This window comes from Polypterus senegalus, chromosome 1, assembly GCF_016835505.1.
Source record: "Polypterus senegalus isolate Bchr_013 chromosome 1, ASM1683550v1, whole genome shotgun sequence".
NCBI lineage: Eukaryota > Metazoa > Chordata > Cladistia > Polypteriformes > Polypteridae > Polypterus > Polypterus senegalus.
The window spans coordinates 96,851,097-96,874,881 of record NC_053154.1 but is presented as its reverse complement, the minus strand read 5'-3'; the positions used below and the strand labels follow the sequence as shown (position 1 = coordinate 96,874,881).

At 39.0% G+C, this 23,785-nt stretch overlaps 1 protein-coding gene across 1 annotated transcript in view; it reads left to right on the top strand.

The window, feature by feature from the left end:
* slc5a12 (solute carrier family 5 member 12) overlaps positions 1-15,809 on the top strand; it is a 34,556-nt gene extending 18,747 nt beyond the window's left edge. Inside the window, exons 7-15 of the mRNA XM_039749752.1 lie at positions 2,295-2,424; positions 4,600-4,688; positions 5,197-5,309; positions 5,845-5,912; positions 6,740-6,826; positions 9,509-9,687; positions 9,822-9,925; positions 10,138-10,262; positions 14,429-15,809. Of these exons, the coding sequence (XP_039605686.1) occupies positions 2,295-2,424; positions 4,600-4,688; positions 5,197-5,309; positions 5,845-5,912; positions 6,740-6,826; positions 9,509-9,687; positions 9,822-9,925; positions 10,138-10,262; positions 14,429-14,593 (1,060 nt within the window). The 3' untranslated portion in view covers positions 14,594-15,809. The remainder of the gene's footprint in view (positions 1-2,294; positions 2,425-4,599; positions 4,689-5,196; positions 5,310-5,844; positions 5,913-6,739; positions 6,827-9,508; positions 9,688-9,821; positions 9,926-10,137; positions 10,263-14,428) is intronic.
* The last annotated feature ends 7,976 nt before the right edge of the window (positions 15,810-23,785 follow it).

The window sequence follows — 23,785 nt, the reverse complement described above, 5'->3', positions numbered from 1 at the left end:
GGAATAAATAATAACCAGTAATTACTAAAATAGAGTTCATCACTGCCAATATTTTTAATAATAACAATAGCTGCTCAGTACTCACAATTTTTTTTTATTTAAGAATGAAATGATGAAGTATTTCTAAAAATAAAACACCATTTTAAAATGCAGATAGCTTTTTCAGAGCTTAATTACTGAAGCTACGCTATTGTTCTGTGGATGTAGCACAGGAGCTTTTCAGTCTGCTATAGCCACAGTTGGTCACGACACAACACAAGTGGAGACCGAGTCATTCTCACTCCACATACAACAATCAAATCAGGAGAAAAGACAGAACAGCCATGTTGGGGTTTTGGCAGCAATCGGGTAAGCCATGACACAGTCACCAGCCCTGGCACCTCCACAGCTTTAAAAAGCAAGTAGGGTGTATACAGCAGCATTTGTGAAGTTGAGCCACCATCCCCTTCATGAGTCGGTCACATCTTTGGCATCATGCTTAAACACTAAAGCTCTTTATGACAGTGTGGCTTGTCACCTTCTTTTCACATTTTCTTGCCAGGTCACTATGAGCAGACTGCTCCCATTCTAACCACAAGTTAGTGGTCCAAGCCCATCTAGAGCCTTACATGGTGTGGACAGATGTTTCCACCTCAATGTCCATAGTGGGTAGTTGATATTATTGGTCCCCCTTGGTGTCCAGAGCGCATACCCCTTCAGTAACACAAATGGCACCCCTTTGTGTATTTACCGCAAACGTTAAGAAACATACGCATCTTTGTGTACAGAATGTGCAATCTATTACTTTCATCAGCGATGCCCACAGGGCAGAGGCCATTCTAGGGAATCTGGGAGCCCCAAGCAAAAAACTTTACGAGGCACTCCAGGTCACCTTCCCGCAAGTCTCAACATGGAAAAACGTATTATTTATTAGATTAGATTTTCAGATTATTGTAATCCTCTTATTGCCAAAAGGTATATAAGGCGTCAACGATTTGCCTCCATCTGGTCCCGTCTTGAGCTACGTGTTCTGCTTCACCCCATGTTAGGTCCATCTCCTTCAACTCATTCGTCACATTTTGTTGCCAGGTTGTTTTAGGCCAGCCTTGTTTGCGTAAATATTTTTTACAACAATTAATTTTTATAGCAAAGTGTAAATTAACAAAACCAAGAGTAAGGATTTAATAAACACATATCCTTTATTTTAATTTTCTTAGAATATAAGAGATTGGAGAAATGAGAGGAGACCATTCAGTCCATCAAGCCTGTTTGTTTAGCTAATAGCTAAGTTGTTCCAATATCTCCTCCACATTCTTCTTAAAGGTTGTCAAGGTTTCTGCTTCAGCTTCATGGCTCAGTAGTTTGTTCCAGAGTCCCACAACTCTTTGCATAAAGAAATGCTTCCTGGCTTCAGTTTTAAATGCACTTCCCCTGAATTTCCACTGAAGTTCTCAGATATCTGATTCATCCTTTGGACACAAGAATGTTGCTGGATCTACTTTATAAATGCCTTTGAGGATTTTAAATACTTGGATTTGGTCCCCACACAGTATCCTCTGCTTGGGAATGAACAGGTTTAAATGTTTGAGTCTGTCATCAGGATCCTAGGATCTCCAGCAACCCTGAACTCCAAGTCTCCCTTAAAGGACTGGGCCATCCCGGACACTTGTAGTTTACAGTGAGGAACAGGAAGCCATGTCTAATATAAGGGGTCTCCTTGAATCCACTTAATGGCTTGGCTCACTCTTACTTCTTCGGTAGTTGCTCCTTATTGTCTACCATGTACATCTAAACCACAGGAGTAATTATTTATGAGGTTTCATCCATTACTTTGGTGCATAATGACCCTTGTTGGTGGTCGTGTGTCAGTAACCAAGCACTTATCACATGGGCATCCTATGATGGGACTTTTCTTTATCGTGTTTACTTGCCTGGCATTTATAGTTAGCAATAAACACTCTTATTAGACCATTTAAAGAAAGAAAAAAAAGGTCAATTTAGTACAGCATGGTGGTATAGTAGCTAGCATTGGTTTCTCATAATTCCAGGGACCGTGTTTGAATTTTCACAGTCATATTGTGACCTGATGTTTTGGTTTGCTCCCACAAACTACACACATGAAGGCTGGGTTGATTGGCATTTGTCAGCTGACTCTGCCATGGGCTGGTCACTTGTCCGTTGTTGGATACTTCCTAGACAATAACATTAAGGCACAACAGACAATAGATGAACAAATCAATTTATTGAAAATCTAAATGTAAACATGTACAGTATGTAATGTGTGTTCATTTGTTCAACTTACTTTTGTCCCGCAGAGCTCTCTACCTGAATTTGGTTGGCCTAATTGTGATTGCTGGATGTGCAGTATTTTCAGGACTTGTTATGTATGCTTACTACATGAACTGTGACCCCTTGGCCGCTGGATTTGTTTCAGCTCCTGACCAGGTAGGTAGGCACTCCGTGAGTGAATTATTAATTTACTGTGCCTTTTTCACTGCGTGCCCTCAGTAACTTAATATTTTGCGTTTAGGCAAAGAAGTGTAGAAGAGTGTATGCAGGCCAAAAGGAAAAAGTGACAGAGGAATACATTATGTAGGTGAAATATACACAAGAAAGACAGAACCATGGCCTCCGAACTAAGGATAAGAAGGAGGGATGGGTGCGGAGTTTACATATACTACTGTTTAAAGAAACAGATTCTTTAAAAATTAACAGATATGTGCACGTTTTGATCTCCTGCCACATGCATACCAAAATAAGACCTAGAATTCCAAACTCTAGGCCCAGGCTTGCTAAGGCCTAGTATTCAAAAATAGGTTTTCCTTCAAACTGTAAGTGGGGCTGAAGTTAACATGGACCCAAGAACGGTTAAAGCCCAACTGCAAAGCAATCTTTATAATGTTCAGTACCCAAAATTAACAAGGAGGGAGAGAGAAAAAAAAAACCAGTGAAAACTCTGGCTCTTTGAAAATAAGGAAGTTTACTATTAAAAAAGAGAAATCTTTAAACAAGAAAAAAGGTGAAACACAGGGTTTGCTTACAAACAGCACAAGCAACAAAATCCAGTCCTCTAGCAAAAAACAAACAAACGACAAAACAAAAGTAAAGAATCAAAAGCAGGAACCCAAAAAACTGAATGCTTTCCAGCAACTAACAATACTGATCTGGAGTACTTGCCCCTGAAACTCTATATTACATGACTAAATACATTGACATAAAATCAAAATATGAGGGCGAGTCTCAAATGAAAACCTTCAAATTGTAAACGAAACTCTAAACCTTGTACCTGTACTGAGTGCACAGGAAGAACCCAGCATGCCCTAATGGTAGATCTGCCCCTGAGTAGCTGATATTTTAAGAATACTAAAAGCATATAAAGGCAGGCACTATGGCACAGTATGCCACAAGAGCTCATGTCTCTTGGCATTGGAAATAGTGACCAATAAACAATATGGCTGTAGCCATTCAAAGACTGTTCCAAAATGACAGTGACCATCAAAAAAACAAAAGGCAAATAATAATAGAATAACTCAAATGTGCAAAAACAAATTATTTGAAGGGCGGCATGGTGGCGCAGTGGTAACGCCGCTGCCTCGCAGTTAGGAGACCTGGGTTTACTTCCCAGGTCCTCCCTGCGTGGAGTTTGCATGTTCTCCCCATGTCTGTGTGGGTTTCCTACCACAGTCCAATTTGCTTAGGTGCATTAGCGATCCTAAATTGTCCCTAGTGTGTGCTTGGTGTGTGGGTGTGTGTGTGCCCTGCCCGGGGTTTGTTCCTGCCTTGCACCTGAGCTGGCTGGGATTGGCTCCAACAGACCCCCGTGACCCTGTGTTAGGATATAGCGGCTTGGAGGCTGACTGACTGACAAATTATTTGTATACAACAGGTAGAACAGTGTTTACTAGAGGTTGCAACACAGATTAGCAATAAAAATGCCATCACATTAATATCACATTTTTATGTCATCTTTTATTTTTATTGCAATCCTGTTAAGATGTTGTGATCATTCTTTTCAAAAGCAGCCAAGAGGTCAACAAAGCCAAATGCAAAATAAGGTCCAGGATTGGTCTTCTTCAACAAATCAAGCAATACTGAAATGTTGCGATGTTCCATTTTCATGCACAATCATTTTTTGGGGCTGCCCTGCAACATTTGGTGGCAGAAGTGGGATCAATTGGCTAAAAGAATGCTTACTGCTTTTCTTTATTAATATCCAACATTTGAATGCTTGAGAGGGCTAGGCATCCCTGCTCAACATTTAGTAAAACTAACTTTGTGACAGATATCTAGATCTACTGCTAGATTTTATTTATTTAGAGGCCACAATTTTATTTGTGCATACATTACTGACATTTTCTGACATCTGCACTTTTTAGAATCAACTTGAAAAAAATGTTACTGTGCATTTCTTGGTAATTTTCTCCAGGAAGTATTTTGATGAATTCCACTATCAGATGTTATGGGACATCCAATTGTGTTGTAATTGCTATAATGGAACACATTAGAAGCTGTGCTGTGATGTTTAGGTGTTTAGGTGAGACTAAACCAACATCTTAAACTGATAAGAAGTGGCAGACTGTACAACAACGTCTCATATTGTATTGCTACTTGTTTTTTCAGATCATGCCGTACTTTGTCATGGAGGTACTTGGAAATCTTCCAGGACTTCCTGGGCTCTTTGTGGCATGCGCATTTAGTGGCACATTAAGGTATGTGGCATCCAACAAGCATGTGGCACTGTGAGGGAGTTTTAAAGAAAAATAAAATAAAATAAAAATTGGGTAGGCTGGAGCCCAAATGGAGAGTGATTTGTCTACTCTGCTGTAGCACAGCATGGCAGGAGGTTTAAAAACCCCCACAAATTTTAAAGGAAACAAAACAATGAAACATGGAGATGCAGAAGGTACAGCAAAGTTAATGCATCTCTAAAAGAGGCAGGAGGTGATATGTTTGAAAGTGACATGTTTATCAAACACTTCTCCTTTCAGGATGTTATTTTTGCAGGTACAGTACTCTACGGAGCCATGAGTGCATCACTGGATTAACACAAGCAGTTTGTTTTGCTCCACTTGCTTGACTCTGACCCATTTGTCATGATCAAGCCACCCTGTTCTCTTCCAGCCGCTTTCAGAATTCTCCAGATTTTTTGTTTGTTTTCAGGTTATTATGGAGTCTTCTAGCAACAGACTCTAATTGATCTGTTTTCCTACCTTGTAGCACTGTAGCTGCTAGTATCAACGCTCTGGCCACTGTGACGTACGAAGACTTTGTTAAGAGCTGCTTCAGAAACCTTTCTGACAAGCTGGGCACTTGGATCTGCAAAGGCCTGTGTAAGTTACTTTAGTTCAGAGTAGAGGTCTGTAACTGCAGATGGCTTTTTTGTGATCAAATTTTTATTAAAATACAAAGCAGACACCTTAAAGGGAATATGAATTTAACCCTAACCCTAACTTAATTGCTTTTTTTTATCCAGTTATAATGAATCATAATAATGTAGTCAAACGTTTAACTATTTTTGTACTAAAGACGTGAAAGAAGTGCCACTCTTCATTAGAAAAGAAATAAAAATGATTGAGGGTTACTAATGCATTCTTCTCAAGTAAACATTTAACTGATTTTCCATATAAAGTTAAATATACACACCTACGACAGCAAAAAGATAACCAGCACCAGGAACAGAATGTCTAATTAAATGCTATGTTCTACTAACTATGAGATGTTTCTAAATTAAGAAATTGGCTGTGCAGAGACCTCCATTCAATGTGGGCATCAAGAACGGGGCTTGGTGGCTAATCAGATTTTGGTGGGTACGAATTCTGAGATGAAGAAAGTACTGTTGTGATTTCAACATATTTCTCTCTTTAGGCATAGTATTTGGCGTGGCCTGCACTTCCATGGCAATAGCAGCCTCACGTATGGGTGGAGTCGTACAGGTACGTGCTTAGAAATGTTATGTTAAAGGTGAGACGCAATGTGGACAGCGCTGAAGATGTGAGGAAGCCATTTATTTCTTCATCTGCCTGAAACTATAAAATGAATAATCGTTTTGAAAGGAGGCTATGTGAGATGAGAAGACATTATTAATATAAAGTATTCATACATCATGCTTTGCAAATGGAGCAAAATGATTTCTGCATTATATTCATGTAAAAAAGAAATTAGTAGCTTCTACAAGACTTTAAAAACCAGTTATTAAAAACAAACTGGTGCCCCTTCCAAATTTGATTTCTGTCTCACATCTGATACTGATGGAGACATAAAAGATCTCCTAGGGTTGCCTTCACGGCTCTGTGAGATCTAGAACAACGTAAACGTGGTGTCTGATTAAAACCAAGCTAAGCTGTGACATCTCACAACCTCTTTGTTACTGATTTGGGTTCCGGCTTTCTGGTGGATGAACAACAGTTTTCTCATCTGAACTCTCTATCGTATTAGCGTTTTGGCTCTGGTTGAATACTAGTGCTCTAGTGAACAAATTCTTGTAATTTGTTTCTGGCTATGATAAATGAGAAGCACATCTCCTGATCTACTACTAATTGTATCTTAGCAACTCTCTTTTTATCAGCGGGCTATTTAGTGGACATTTCCAAGGGGTTGGCTTGGGGATTAAAACACAAATGGTTAGCATGTGTGCTACACGCCAGCCAGGTCGCTTTGAGTTTTTGCAACTTGCAACATACAGTTTATAGACAAACAGGGCATAAGTACACACAAAAGTGTTTCATGGCTGATCTCATGACTTACTCTCTTTCTCTCTCAGGCAGCACTTAGTATCCATGGGATGTGTGGTGGACCAATGCTTGGCCTGTTTTCTCTGGGTATCTTGTTCCCGTGGATTAACTGGAAGGTGAGCTGTGCGTGGACAAGTCTGACAGTGAAGGCATAGAAATTCAGTTTAAAAGTACAGACAGTCCCCAGTTTACGTACGAGATAGGTACTGTAGGTTAGCACTTAACTTGAATTTGTATGTAAGTCGGAACAGGTACATAATTTTAATAAATGCTATTGTTGACCGATTTTAACCAAGTGCTCTGCCAATGAATGATGGATTTTCACCTCTTTCTGACCTTTTTATTATTTCTACTTTATTTTCAATGGTGATGGTTTTTCTCTTCTTTACTGTATCACCAGCACTTGCATCAGATTTGTGTTTCAGAGACATTCTTGAAGGGTGAAGACAAAAGTTTAAGATGAGCTCTTCTGCACAGCACAGTACACGCTATCACAGCAAGAAGGCACCCGTCGTCAACACGTCTGATGTATTAGGTGGTCCAGATCTAATTATGCAATTTTCATTACGCTATAACTTATTCAGTTTATTACATAGAAAATCACCCGGAAAATCCCAGAACATTGAGAAGTGTGTGAACTGACGACATGAAGAATCGTCTTTGCGCTGAACTGGAATCGTCCCTGCATAAATCAAAGTCATCCAAGCGATCTGAATCTGCATAATTAGATCTGGGCCACCCTATACTGACAAGAGACAAATTCCTGCTATGTGCATAACAGTACAAGCAGGCTTGCTATTGATAATGAATGGGGACAGCGAGGGGCGGTTCACTAGCCCACCTCACAGTCACCTCCACTACAGTATACTGCCAGCAATGTCCGCCGCACCACCGCCCCACGCAGCCATCCGAGGCACATTACAAAGTGACCCTCCGTCACCCTGTTCACCCTCAATGGCCTCCGTTCGGCCACAACCAGGTCACTGCTTGCAGCATTACCAGCTGTCCACCTAGAATGAACAGGCAGCCGTGTGTGGTAGGCGGGCAGTGAAACCGCTTGTTGCCGGGAGCCGCCTGAGGTGATACTACACTGGGCAAGCAGTGAAATCGCCCCCCTCCAGCCTCTGTCCAGCCACCGCTTGCAGCGTCCCTAGGCAGGAGATGATGGAGCAGAAGTTACTGAGGCGCATGCGTCGCAGCTCCGGCCCCGTTCGTATGTCGTAGGTTAGATGTTCGTAACCCTACCTGTACTTAAAAAAGATAAAATAGTCCAATCTGCAACTGTGCAGTTTGTAATACATAAAATCATACATTAAAAATGTTATTAGTGCTACCTCTCTGCCAGTTTAACCGCCATTTTCCAATTTCAAAAGGTTAGCGATTTTTCCCTTTCCTGGAGGTTCTGCAGAAAATAACTTCCTGATGCCAACCTCCTCTAGTTGCTTTTATGGCACACAAGAGGAAAAGTGGTCTAATTCTAACATGTGATCACAGAGGGTATTAATTATTAATGTCAGGTAAAGTCAAAACCCGTCAATTTATTTTTGTACAGTATTCTTCATAGAGTGTAGGCTAAGAGCACTATAACATATTCATAGGTAAAATCTATTGCAAAATGCACACACATAAACATACAGATTAATTTAAACACACAGTAAATAAAGGAACTTCAATCTGATAACACAAAAGAATCCTAACAGTGTATATCTATTGATGTTATTGTTGAGCCATGGCCAATTGGTACCAGAGGTGAAGAAAATGAAACTTCCAGCCAGCAAGATCCCTGGAGAATATAAACCTTTGGTTGGTCCATGGCCAGTTATACGAAAAAATCAAAGGGAAAGTTCTGGAGTCCTAGGCCAACGGCTGGCAAGATATTTTAATCAATACCTCTGGTGTCTTTCACGTGGGTGGGAAAACAGCTCAGAAAATAGATAACAGCATAGGAACTTTGCCAGTAACTGATTAAGTACTGTTAAGGGACAGGTAGGTGTTTTTTTAATAAATTAAAATTATGTCTTCCTACTCTGTTATCAAATTAAAATTACTAAGGTAGTGCGTACAAAGAAACAGGGCTTGACACTACAGGATTAATTTTCATGAGGATGTTGAAACCTGCTTTTAGTCACTTCTGTTTTTAAGGGAGCTAGTCCAGCCAAAACCTCTCTTTCAGAGATTCACTATAATCACATATCGACTGATCTATATTGTTCTCCCTAATTACGTTTGAGGTTCTTGAAATATCCATAAATTTTGATGTAGAGTTTATATCTGAATGTTGCACTGTCCTTGATTTAATTTGCAATTGCACTAGTAAGGGCAAGAATAAGTCAAAGTGGCGTACATTAAGTAGGTCAGAAGTAAATTAATTTAGTAGTTAAATACCTAAATCGTAATTAGATTCAATCTATGATTATGACAGTGAGTCAGGCCATTAATAATTTGGCAAAACCCTATCATGTGTAGCTGGTGAGTAAAACATTTGCTACAGGTGTCAGTTTTCACATTTACATAAATATTAAAATCCTCTATCAACACTACATGATTTTAATTTATAGTAAGTCAGAAAAGATACTATCATGAATAAAGACTATGGCCCTGGTGGTCTGTAAATTAGTATGACATTTGTGTTGGGTTCTGTTTTAATGTCTAATATAAGTGCCACAAATAATAGTAATTCACCTACATTTTTAGAAGCAGTTCATCACACAGAATTATGAAAATGTTTAAAGAAAATATACCGTAATATAAAGACATGAAACAAGAATGACTGATAATGATTTGCACTCTGTTTTCAGGGGGCTGCTAGTGGCCTACTGGTGGGGATCAGCCTGTCCTTCTGGGTAGGCATTGGAGCCTTTATTTATCCAGCACCAGCAGTTAAAGCTCTTCCCTTGTTTCTTAACACCAGTGGATGTATGCTCACAAACGAGACAGTCAAAGCAAGCACTGTGGCACCCATTGTGGAAATCAACAGGTACCAGCATTCTGTCACTTGTTGAATTGCTTCAGACATGCATTGAGAAACAAGAAGAAAGTGTGTATATTTAGAAATTCAAGTTTTATATGGCAAAATGGGGAGTAAACATATACCTGCTTCTGTTTCTGTAGACCTGTGCTGGCTGACACCTTCTATTCAATGTCCTACCTTTACTACAGTGCCATTGGCTGGGTGGCCACCATGATAACTGGTCTGCTGATCACACAGCTTACAGGTAGTACTGAGTTATTGATCTTCTTACTATGATTTAGAATAATCCTGATAGATGCTCGTTTGGTTACTGAAAATAAATGAATAAACAGACTGATTTCTTGATGGTAAATCAAACTGCCATATAGAGTTATCACAGATATCACAGGTCAGGTTTCCAGATACCTGACCCTCTCTTTCAGTGGGAGGATTTTTCTAACCCCTATGTATTTACAGGCCGTGTCCGTGGGGAAGACGTAAAGCCAGTTCTTATTCGGCCTGTATGCAACCTCTTTTGCTTCTGGTCCCAAAAATATAAGGAGACATGTTGGTGTGGAGTTCAACATGACAAAGAAATAATAGTAAGTGTGAAAACAAACATAATAAACTAGGAAAATCTAGGATGTAATGTCAAAGCTTAGTAGTCATCTAAACTTAAAAATCCAATACACAAGATGAGCAAGTAGCACGAGGGTATGTAATGGGTGTATGGGTAACATTAAAAATCACAGAAACTATATCATAGGTTATATATAAATATACAGTATATAGTGAATGCAATGAGGGAGAAGAAAAGTAGGTATGTCAATGTTTACCACCAATGAGTAGGCCACCTTGTTTACTGCCAATGTCCAAAAAATGCAACAAAAATGAGCATGTGGTGGTACAATAGTCTCTGTAGCTTTTCAGAACTTTCAGCTTTCTTGACCAGATGTGAGTCAGGAAACTCCTTATTCAAGATTGCGTTCCTCAGACTGAAATGTCATCTTCTGGGAGCCCTCAAACTTATGTTGTATCACATGATTTAGCTGCCTTCACTGAACGACTCAGAGCTATGGAGTGGGGTATTGCATACATTGTCTGAGCCTGGAAGATGATCCTCAGGCATCCATGCATCACTATATATATATACTGTATATACCAATAAAAGGCAAAGCCCTCACTGACTGACTGACTGACTGACTCACTCACTCGATCACTCACTCACTCATCACTAATTCTCTAACTTCCCGTGTAGGTAGAAGGCTAAAATTTGGCAAGCTAATTCCTTACAGCTTACTTACAAAAGTTAGGCAGGTTTCATTTCGAAATTCTACGTGTAACGGTCATAACTGGAACCTACTTACGTACATATATACGGCCATAGCCTGCAGCTCGGTCGCCGTGTGAGGCGGAGTTGTGTCCCTCATTGTCACGCTTCCCACGTAATTGAGTGCCTGCCCATATAAGGCTGTCCGTCGGCAGCAATCCAATAGACACGCTGCCACTAAATATTCGCGGGTGAAGGACTGTGCTTATGCAAACGAAGCTGAGATGTTCAGGGATAGACTAGTGTTTGGCACAAACTCAGCAAAAGTGCGAGAGAAACTTTTAAGTGTCGGGTCATAGCTAACATTAAATAAAGCCATGGACATCGCAAGATCACACAAGCACAGCTGAGAACCTTCGATGCATGTACTCCGAGTGTCTCACGTGAGCTGACTGTGAACGCAGTACACACACAAAAAGCAAGAGCTCCAAAGATCGCTGAACAAAAAACGCATTACACAATTGAGAAGGCAGGAAAAGAATATGAAGCGAGTGATGCATACAAGCATATTCATAAGTGCAGCTACTGCAGAAATAAAGCACGGTGTAAACCTTAAGTTTAAATTAAGTTCATAGACACGCTGCCACTGGCGTTTGTCATGCCTACGACGAATACGATATTTGCGAGATACAAGTTTAATGAGAAGATGCATTGCCGGGTCTGAGCTAACATTAAATAAAGCCGTAGACATCGCAAGATCGCATGAGATAGCACAAGCACAGCTGAGAACCTTCGATGCATGTACTCCAAGCGGCTCACGTGAACTGACTTTGCAGGACTGGGAAAGGTAAACCCATGCATGCAGTGTGTGATGTCTCAGATAAAGAGGAAGACGAGCTGCTTATTGATGCAGTAGGAAAGGAACAACTCTATGAAGCTGAACAAGCCTTTGTACACATATCAATAGGAAAGCAAGGTGTAAAGCTTAAGTATAAATTACGTTCATAGACACACCGCCGCTAAATATTCACAGGCAAATCCACAAATTAATACCAGGAATGCCTGTTAAACATCTTAGATTCATGAGTACCGATTTGGGTAGTGAACACTTCAATGAATGAAACCTGTTCAAAAAACGCATTACACAATTGAGAAGGCAGCAAAAGAATATGAAGCTAGTGGCGCACACAAGCATATTCATAAGTGCAGCTACTGTGGAAACAAAGCACGGTGTAAACCTTAAGTTTAAATTAAGTTCATAGACAGGCCACCGCTGGCATTTGTCATGCCTACGACGAATACGATATTCGCGAGATACAAGTTTAATGAGAAGACGCAGGGCATAAACGAGACTTTTGATTACTTTGTAACAAAGTTAAAATTGCTGTAACAAAGTTAAAATTGCTGGTGAAGGACTGTGCTTATGCAAACGAATAGGAAAGCAGGGTGTAAAGCTTAACTTTAAATTAGGTTCATAGACACGCTGCCGCTGGCGTTTGTCATGCCTAAGACGAATACGATATTCGCGAGATACAATAAATTTCTGAAATCTTTTCTTGAATGCTTCCATTTCTTCAAAATTCGATGATAGTATTTCACCACAAACATGTAACTGATGGATACTATAGTGTTTCTTCCATCGGTTGAGCCAACCACTTGCTGTGAAATCTGGGTCCCCTTCATTGAATTCATTACGAAAATGCAACGCCTTTTGCTGTAAAATAGGCCCTGAAATAGGCACACCTTTGTCCCTGAACTGTGTAAACAAAGCTTCACTAACATTTTCATAGTCACATTTTTTTATAGTTTTTCTTTCTTTTAATGCACCCTCCGTAACTCTTGATGCACACCATTTTTCTATTTCTATTCGTTTCTTCTTCCAGTCTCCTACTGTTACCCGTCCAGCGCCAAAGTCATCAGCTACCTTCTGCATTGGCTCTCCCTTGTCCAGTCTCTTGATTGTCCCAAGTTTTTGTTCCATCGATACAACAACTTTCTTTCTTTTCATCACCATACTACTGTACTTGCATAAATTTAAACTTTTAAACAACATTTGTCAAATTAACACACACAGACACATAAGTATGTAACAGACGATAAACCGATCCGCATACAATGATAAACTGTGCTGCACTGAGTAGTGAGTCGTGACAGTGAGTGAGTGAGGGTGGGACGAATGACAGACACATGAGTCATAGTGTAGATTGGTGCACCACTGAACAGTCAGGGTAACTAATTAGCTGCGGGAGCAACAAAAAATAGACTACGCTAAACTTGTAGTTCCTGTTGCCGATTGATGAGTTTTTTTGGGTTTTTTTTGCGGTGGGACGTCAGATAATACGGAATGTTGGATAAGCGAAGGTAGGATAACCGAGACTCTACTGTATAAATAAAATATAAATAATCTATACAATCAGTCTTCTTTGAGGGTTAAAACCAGCAATAAAAAGTTCATTACAACCAACTATTAAGCCAAGCAGACATCAGATTCTTGTCCTTTTCCTTTCTGTCAGCCCAGCACATCTTTCTTCCTTGTCTCCCCTGCTCACCCCATCAGGTCTTGCAGTCAGGACAGGCACCCTTTCTCTAGTTCTCGTTCAGACTGCCTCCTTTGGCATCAGTTGGAGTTCTCAGAACCAGATATCCACATCCTGCTGCCTCCATCAACATCTGCGTTGGCTCCATCGTCCTCTCACACTCCTATCTGGCGTATCTAGGATCCAGAGGAGATTTGTATGATCATTCCCCATTCCTCAGTGGTGCATAGCTGGGAACGATCCACCTCTTGGAGTGGCATCTGCTCAAACCTCCGTGGGGCTCACTGACCAGTCAGCCTCCTCACTGCCGCACTGCTGACACTTCCTGAGTCTCTCTTTCCTAATCCCGACATAAGGTTCATGTCTTTCCCCACCATCCTGCTCATGTCCTTTTATGATGATTGGGATACAGGTACAATAATTACATACCCGAAGCTCTTATGATGCAATTGGCTGAACCGCACATGGATGCACACCTGTTCCCCCTTTGAGTGCGCTGTCTTTCATTTTTAAATAAGGATTAAGAGTAAACCTCACACAAACATTGGGAAGTTTGTCTTCAAAAAAAGAACTATAGACACAAGAAATAAGTTATCAAGTAATGTGCTGGACATTACTTTGGGACCTTATGAACTCAACGTGATATTGTTTTGGAGGAATTAAGTAGATAGAACTAGTAGGCTTTGTTGGTCTGAGTAGTCTGTTCTTGATAGAAGTTCTAATACTAGTTACAATTAGGGATGAAAATTATCATTGTACAATTTTTGGATGTTGAAAGAACTTGGAGACAGGGAAATTGTCAGACTCCGCAAATGCTTAGATTTGAAACAACAAACACAGTATAGCTTCACCGTTAACTACTTTGACACTGTATTTGAAATAACAAAGTCCATTGCATTTTGTGAAAGGCTCACTTAGACTGTTATGTGCATAAACAATTTCTGTTCTTACTTTTATTTAGGACTCTACTGTATATAACGTTTGTAGTAATGGAGTGCCAATGAAGCAAGACCAACATAATTTAGAGAGCACAGGACATCAAAACCCAGCCAAAATGAGGCCTGGCTTCAACCTTGAAGATAACTCCTACACTAACAAGGGCTTTTCACAGGTAACCCCTTTTTAGCAATGGCAACATTTGAACTTCACTTTCCCATCTTGATCAGCATGGGCTCATCTTTGGAGAGATGCATCTGCAAAAAACCCAGGGGCACAAATATCCATCTGTGGGCCTTGTGCTAGGGGATGAACAACTTATTTTGACAGCTTTCTCCATCTCTTTCGGCTTCCTTTTGTGTGATTCTTCCTTAGCATGGAGGGATCGAGTTAACAAATGAAAGAAGATAAGATGTGCTAGCCTGGTTTAACATCTGGATTGTGAAGACTCTTAATATCGGCTATTCTGTGAACATTAATGGACACACAAGCAGGAGATGGAGTTAATAATGAATCTGGTCCTTCTTACTCAAATGATTAGAGTCAATTTCTAAAATATGGCAGACTCATTTTGCATTATAAGAATTAATTAGGTGGGTATGGAAAAGGAGGAATGGATGGTGCAAGTAATTGCAACTGACCTCAAGGATATCTAAATCTATTTATTTCAAACCAGATTAAGGGTGAGCTGAACCTATACTGGAAACATTTGGTGGAAGACAGGAGCCAGTGCAGCTTTGTCCACTTCAAATACAAAAAAAAACCCTTCTAACTTCAATAATAAAAATTGAGTAACAGAAGCAGGAGGAGGTCAAAAGATACCAGCCCCTCAGTTAGGCACTGGCAGAATTCAGCATTTCAGGTAACTACAAAGGGCCAAAGCCCACACAGAGCCCAGAATTAAGCCAAAGTCATACAGTCTAACAGCCAGTTGGATGGCATGTTTCTGCACCACACAATTAAGTTTGGGCCAAAGGAGAGAACTTCAGGGTTGCTCATGTCCACATTGCTCTTTTTTAGTTCCAGGCTCTTTGTTCATGTAAGGATCACAGATCACATAGAAGATCCAGTTCGAATCTTTTTAATGGGAATTTTTCTACTGTTTATTTTCAGGAGTCGGGTTGTAATATTAATCATTTGGTGAACTTTGTGTATCTCAAACCACTAATATCCTAAATCTCCTAGAAGAGCTGACACACCATTCAGTGTCCATGCTACATGTTAATGCCTCATTTCATAGAGTGTTAGCCTAATATCATGTATTACTGCAGCAGATGAAAAGGGACATCATTTAAGTTCACATATCCCCAGATATTTTAGCAGTCACTTAGTAGTCATGTGCATAAGTTACAACCAAAATCATGAGTATTTTTCTTGGAAAAATATGCTAAAATGTCAACTTTGAGTAGGAGGTCTTTAGTTGTCTTTACTTTGTGGTCATCATGTGAACTAAGCGCAATTTGCTCTAATATGGATGCTGGAGTGTGGATATGTTATTCCATTTGGTTTAAATTAGCAGTCCAATATGGGATTGTCATCGGTATAAAGATGCTTTTCTATCTTCAGACTAAATGACACCTCAGGACAAAAGTTTTCCCTGTCAGCATCTGCACAAGGCAGGACTAGTGTTCTGTACAAAGTGCCAGTCCTTTGTATGGTATACACACAATTACTCCTACCTTACCGATTACCCTTACCTTAGGGGGTACCTGCCAAGGCAGTGGAACTGTATCCAGGTCCCCTGAGGTGGGAAGCAGCAATGGTTGCCACTGTAATGCCATGACATCTCATAACAAAACATTCTCAGAATGCTGCAAGGGGTGCCAGTCCATCACTTGGTCACCGTGGCAATTTTTGGATAAAAATTGAAATTGGTCTATACAATATTAATTTAAAATTCCTATTCATTTCAATCTAAATGAATATTATGTTGCTGCTTATCTGTATTTTTTCCAATATAGTGGTGCAATGGTCAGCACTGATACCTCACACCTACAATGACCTGGGTATAACAACCTGCCTGGTTTCTACTTGTTGGACTTTTCATGTTCTTCTCATGTTTGCAGGATTTTTACTCCAGTTTCATTTCCAAAATGTGCAGGTTATATTAAAATAGTTCTGTTTAAAACTGATTTTACAATATGTGACTTTTAGTTGTGAAATGTGTCAGACCTGCCGACAGCGGTTGCTTATCTCATCACCGGACCATGCCATTTTACACATCTTAAAACCACTGGGCATTTAGTGACTAAGTGTCAACCTCCCAGCTCACCTCTTTTGCTGACAGCTAACAACATGTTGTCTGACAGAGCCGGTGCTATACAAAAGGTTAACAGGTACAGCAAGTTCAGCATCGATCTTTGCCCTTTTATTTATTTTTTCCCACCTTGCCATGGCATGTAAAACATGAGACAAGAGGAAGACAAGCTTCTCATCTGTTAGTGATGTTATTCGTCACTGCTGCATCACATGCATTGTACTTTCAGACGAGCATTAATCAGTTATCAGCTCTAATGAACACAGAGACCTGTTTGATTTTGTCAGACTACTTGGGGTGAGTCACTGGGTATGTCAGATTAGACGATAGACCTCCATAGGAATGCTAGACCTGTAAGATTATGTAAATCAAAGTTACAACTGACAATCTCTGGAAACATTGTATAATGCAACATGGCCTTAAGCAAGTGTGGGTCTTATGTGCCCTGTTAGTGACCAGGGATGCTAGTTTTACAAATTTATGAAAGGATGTTTCCAACTGCATAATAAAATCTGCATTACAACAAAACAAACTGTAGTAATTTAAAAATGCAGTAACACTTTAGTTTAGATACTACAAAAAATGCATATATTACTCATTTACTCTTACTGTATGTAATAAGACCTTAACAACAGCTTCTTTTGGTCTTCAATACACTTATAAAACACCAGTAGATTTAGTTATTCATCTCTGTCAGCTGGCATGTTGACATAATGAAAATAATTACTTGTTATTATGAAGGATTCACAGGACTTGTCCTAAATATGTAATATCAGGAGAAATGAGTCCCAATTAAGCCACTTCAGACCACTAAAAGAAGTTATTAGTAGGTCACATTTCAGAGATCAATGACTTTACTGATGTGTTGTGTTATGCATACCAAAGAAGGTCTTATTATATAATAGTAAATCAGTAATAGATAGATTTTTGCAGTACCTAAATTGTTAAAAATTGCAGCTTGACAAAAATGCAAGATTTCATTTACTATTTCATTGTCATTATTATTGTTCATTTGACTGATGCCTTTATCTAAGGAGACTCACAACAATCAGCATTCATTACATATAGTGAGGTAGTGGCGGAAATTGTAATGGCAATGCCATTTAGCCACTACACCATACTGCCCAAGATATGTGTGTGATTTTTGTGGGATGTTCTTTATCCGTCCATGTTATGGTCCTGTTTGTTTCAACTTTTAAGGCATTGCTTTTCTTGATTCCATGTTTCTGTATATGGAAACACTCCTATCAAGGAGTTGTTTTTTTATATCACTTTGTTCTTCACTATCGGCAAGCAAGTACAAATTCATCACAAATATACACTTCATGCCCACCATCTAAAAACATCTAGACTTAACAATCATAAACATAATCTTTAAAATGCCACTTTAGGCAAACAAGTCATCCTAAATACCATCCAGACGTCATCTACAAAAGCAATTTGCATCTGCAAGAAGCTGAACTGGCCTTGTGTCAGTGAACTTGCTGATGTGTGAAGACATAAGTGTTGAAACAAGCAAATGAAAGCTTTCAGAGATTAACTCAATATTTACAGGTGGAACTGACGGACCACTTAATTAATAAAAAAGTTGAAGGTTTGATAAGCCTGTAAGGCATTTTCGATGCCTGTGCTTATTAATGTATTCCTTATTTTACCAGGTAATCCAATGTCTGATTTTTTAAAAGACCTTTCCAAGAGATGACAAAACATCAACACATTTCACATACACATCATACAATGTTTAGAAAAAGTACTAAAGATAAAGCAGTTAAAATAATTACACACTTCAATATAACATTATTTTGTTTTTAAATTTAAAAGGTGTAGCAAACACATTCTGTTTAGCTGCACCACCAATGTAAAGTCAAGTGAGGTAGAAAAAAAACAAGGATTTTTAAATTATCATTATCTTCAAAAAAGTAAAGGATGGGGATTCTCCTTAGAAAATCTTAAAATAAAAATGTGTGTCTATGTAGAGAATATTTCCCTATTGCTAAGTACATAAATTTTGCAAATTGGGAACAGTTTGACAGCAAAGGCATCCAGCTACCATCCATGTACTGCCTTTAATAAATGTGATACTCCAGTCATAAAAATGCTCAAATCATTATCAGCTTCCCCTTTGTGATTATTATATTTTTTCTTGCTGTTCTTGTTTACAAACTAAAAGATCATTCAAATTAATCAGCAACTGACTCAAACTTTGCTTGCCCAAGCTGCCAAAGTGGTGCTTTTTGTACAGTCCTGTTCACGATGAGTTGCAGATATTTATGTTTTGCTCAGGTAGTGAGCACTAACACCTGACATGGGCTCCAGCAAGATATTTCTAACCAAGTCTTATGAACACAAAAACTGTTTAATGCATGAGATTGTTTCCTGTTGTAAAAATCATCATTTTTGTTTTTTAATTTCTGATCTGTTGAAAGAAGTATTGCAGAAAATTTGAAAGATACAATTATTGATCCTTTAATTACACAAAAATCTCATATCCAAATCTGTATTATACCGATACATAGTTACAATTTGTACATGTAAACATGAAGTAAACAGCATTCAGTAATATACATCAAGTGGTAAGAAGCAGTGAGCTCATATGGCAAAATCCATACCCGAGTCTGCTAGCTGCAAAAAACTGTTTGGGAACTTCTTTGATGGTATACTAATGTGAGTTTCTCTTTAGTAAAGCAGAGAAAGCTGGGTTATCATCTTGTCACCTTGAACCTGTCTCCCTCAGCAGCTCCCCTCTTCTCCACTGGGCTGAAACTGCCATCTAATTGCCAGGTCCTCCCTTCCCAGCAATCATCATGCATTTACTAAACAAACTTAACTAGATCCAGTACTTGTAAAATGTGGGGTTTAGTTCCAAATGAAATGGGTGTCTGCTAAAATCTTTGGTTTCAATATTAAATGTTTAAGCATCTCTACCCCCATGTTTATAAGAGGGAACTGAGCTGAGCAAGAATCCTTTGGCATTGGTGCTCTTTAAGTAAGCAACAGTTTTGAACTGGGCATGCTGTGTTAAGGTTTAATATAGCTGTTAAATCTTCCATCCATCATTAAGCCCATTTACTTGAGTTTGATTTTGTAGGGGCTTAAGCCTACACCACCAACATCAGATGGAAAGCAGAAACCTACCTGACACTAGGTATAAAATCAGAAAAATGAACAATGCAAAACCACTACTGAAAAGAGCCTCTGCCCCAGTGCAGATACAAACCCAAAGCTAATGACATGGTTTTCCATCTACATTCATTTGGATGTCTCATAATGAATCAGAGTGAGGACAAACATCTAAAGAATGTGGGCCAGTCTAGGTAAAATAATTATGATGGGAGGAACATTTGGAGCTGACAAAAGGGCACATGGCTAGTGTGTTGTACATTAGCCAAGATGTAAAGATCTAAATAGACGGACACATAGACAGCATACAGATACTTCACAGACAAAAATGTACCAGAATCAATTAAAAAGTTTGGCAAAAAATAATAATAAAAAAATTAATATACAGTGGGTAGCTAAGAAAAGGGGCGGCATGGTGGCGCAGTGGTAGCGCTGCTGCCTCGCAGTTAGGAGACCCAGGTTCACTTCCCAGGTCCTACCTGAGTGGAGTTTACATGTTCTCCCCGTGGCTGCGTGGGTTTCCTCCCACAGTCCAAAGACATGCAGGTTAGGTACATTGGCCATCCTAAATTGTGCTTGGTGTGTGTGTGTGTGCGCGCGCCTTGCTGTGGGCTGGCGCCCTGCCCGGGGTGTGTTTCCTGCCTTGCATCCTGTGTTGGTTGGGATTGGCTCCAGCAGACCCCCGTGACCCTGTAGTTAGGATATAGCGGGCTGGATAATGGATGGATGTATAGTTAAGAAAATACACACAATAAAGTAATGCAAAAAATGAAGTTTTAAAAAAAAAACAAACAAAACAAAATAATGAAGAAAGCTGCCATCTGCTGCTTGTATTTCAAATTACTATACTTTAAAATCACAACAGGACTAGTGAATCACAGACAAGCCAGGTGCAGCAGAGCTGTCAGTTTTGATTTTGATTTGATTTGATATACTTTGTCATTACAATGGTACTAAATTGGAGAGAAAGTTCGGGTTCTCAGGTACGACTTTGTCTAGTTACTGTTCTAACTGAAATATTTTAGCTCTAACTGTGTGAACATAAGAAGATCCCATCATCTGTTAATAGTTATCCTTTTGGAACTGTACTTAACTGCTAAGATCTTTACAGACCCCTAACCCCTGTCCACCTCACTTTCGTGGTATAGTAAATCATTCTGTCAAAGCTGCTCACCAAGAAATAAAGCTGTAAGCAGGTCCAACATATTTTTTAAATCTTTTGGCTGGATTTTCACTGGAGCCAGTCCTCAGGAAAAAAAACACCATCTGCATTACTATGACCCAGACCCACCCATGCACACAACATTATGCATTACAGCTCGGGCAGTGTAAATCATGTAGACAGGAATTACACCCAGATATACTGTATTTATACTTTTTATTTAAAGAATGAGGAAACAGCAAGGTGCACTGGTGGGAACATCTAGGACATGACCACCCACACACAACAATGTCCTGACTATTTGAAGAATGGTTCAACAAAAAGTATCTAGTCAAGGGTAGGAAACAGTAAGTGAATGGGCAGCTGCCAGCTTACAGGACACAGCATCATGATGGCTTATTAAAATGTTTGTCCTGCATGAGTCAGGATTTTTATGGTATTGGCAAAAATTCTGAAATAGACTTATACAGAATGCAACACAACAATGCAAAAGGATTTGACACTGGAGAATTATGAACAAGAAAAATCACTTGTTCTGATGAATGTCTGATTCCAAAAGATCCATGTGGATGGTGAGACAAAGCACACTTTGTACCTAACAGAGTCCATGTGGGGGTGCGGTTGAATTCAGGCCTTTTCTGGTTATAATGGATCAATCTACTTTTAGTTGGAAGAACTTATTAAAATGGCCACTGCCCATGAATAAATGATTTGCCTTCCTTACAAACACATTAGCCCCAACAGTGGCACAAACAGTGATATTGCTCTGTCTAGTTTACTGTACAAGGTGGTTAATAAATGTAGTACATCTAGTTAAAATGTCACTTGTATGACCAACTACAAAATCTGGATTCATCTCTTACTTGTACTGGAGCATTAGGCAAATTTTGAAATAGAAACATAAAGTTTATAATGTACAGAGCTGTATATTTATATATATATATACTATATATACAATATAACATTATGTATTTAATTTGTTTTGATCACATTTAATGTACCTAGATACCTTGATTGCTGTATGTGTAACAGTAATGGTCTTGAATGCTGTTATTAGTTTAATTGACCATTTTTCAGAAACTATGTGTTTAATTTCTGATACAAAAATTACATGTAATATAATAATAAATACAAATATTATTGATCGTTTTTGTTCTTCGGTTCTTTATTTTGCCTCTGCCTATTGTACATATACAGGCATATGTGTTGGGCAGCTCTTACAATCATCTTATATTATCCTGCATGATCCTGTCATATCATAAAGTTTCATTCTTTTGTTTTATTAATTTACATATTCCTACAGAGGGAATAAAGCACTGGGTGAAAGACAGAAAAGCACCCTGGACGGGCCTCCAGTACAACACAAGGTGCACTCTCTTGCACACTCACAGTCACTCAGCTCTACGTCAGTAGTCAGCCTAACTTATATATCTTTGGGATGTAGAGGGGAATGTCAAATTGCAGAAGAAAATACAGTACAACTGTGCAAACTCTATACACACCTGACTGAATTCTGCTGCAAACAAGAGGAAATAACTACTCTTGCCCTATTAAAAACATCCATTAAAACATTCTTGGACCCAATGTTTGGGATCATGGTTGAAGCTTGTGTCAGCAGCCTTGGTAGCAAAACTATGAGTCCATTGTAGGCCACATGTGAGCACCAGCACTTATTTACATAGACACAATTTAAAATTATCAACCAACCTAACTTGCTAGGCTATGAGTTTGACAAGAAAACAATGCTACTAGGAGATAAATCTACACAGATGAGACCATGAAAATCCCAAGCAGGTAGTGACCACACTTTGAATTTTCATAAATATTTTTTTGCAAATACACACTGCAACACTGGATTAAAATTGAAGAACAAAAACTTCATGAATATGTATCTGCTGAACTCACAAGACTTTATGGCAAACAAAGCAATGTTCTATATGAATGGAGTGCTGTAAGGACAAAAAAAAGCTAACTTTTCATTGAAGGATGTTTGAACCATTAATAATTTAAACCCATTTGATTATTATGAGTCTCTTCCTCAACTCCATCTCATCACCTTCTGCACTGTCACTTCACAGCTCCAGCACTTTCCATTAATTGTACACATGAATTCTTTCACAATGAAGGACCATTAAAAATATATCTATGTTCCAATAAAGAAAATAAAAGCAAATACCAGAAATGAAACAAAGCTCTAATCTGTTCAAAAACAGCACTGTTGTTTTGCTCTGCCTTGGATTTCAAATACTAAAGAGGGCTGAATATAACTTCAGTTTAGATCTGGCTATTTTGGGACAGGAGGTAGCACCTGTGGGTTCCTCCTTTAAACTCTACCATCAAGCAGCTTAGCAAAACAGCCTGGAAATGCCAGAAGAGCAAGAATTTCTTTATTTAGCTCATCTTCTTGTGCCCACTGGATTATCTAATGTTGAAGGAAAAGTGGAATATCCATGCAGCGATAGACAGAATAAAATATTTAATTTTATTTTAAGTAAAACGATTTTATTTACTTCAGTTAAAAATGCACTAAAAAGCAAAAAATATATTTTTCTTTAACCACAATTTTCGTGGTTGTATGAGACTACATACAATTGTGGGGCACACATAAGTAAAAACAGATCATATGCTGCTTAGATTAGATCATATAATAATTTTTCCACAAACATTAGTAAGTTTTTCTTCACAAAGAGAACCATAGACACATGGAATAATTTACTAAGCAACTAAGTCCTAACAGTAGGATTTTAGGGGCTTTCAAAACTAGGCTTCATGTTATTTTAGATGCATTAAGTGGATAAGACGGACGAGCTTTGTTGGGCTGAATGGCCTGTTCTTGTCTAGCT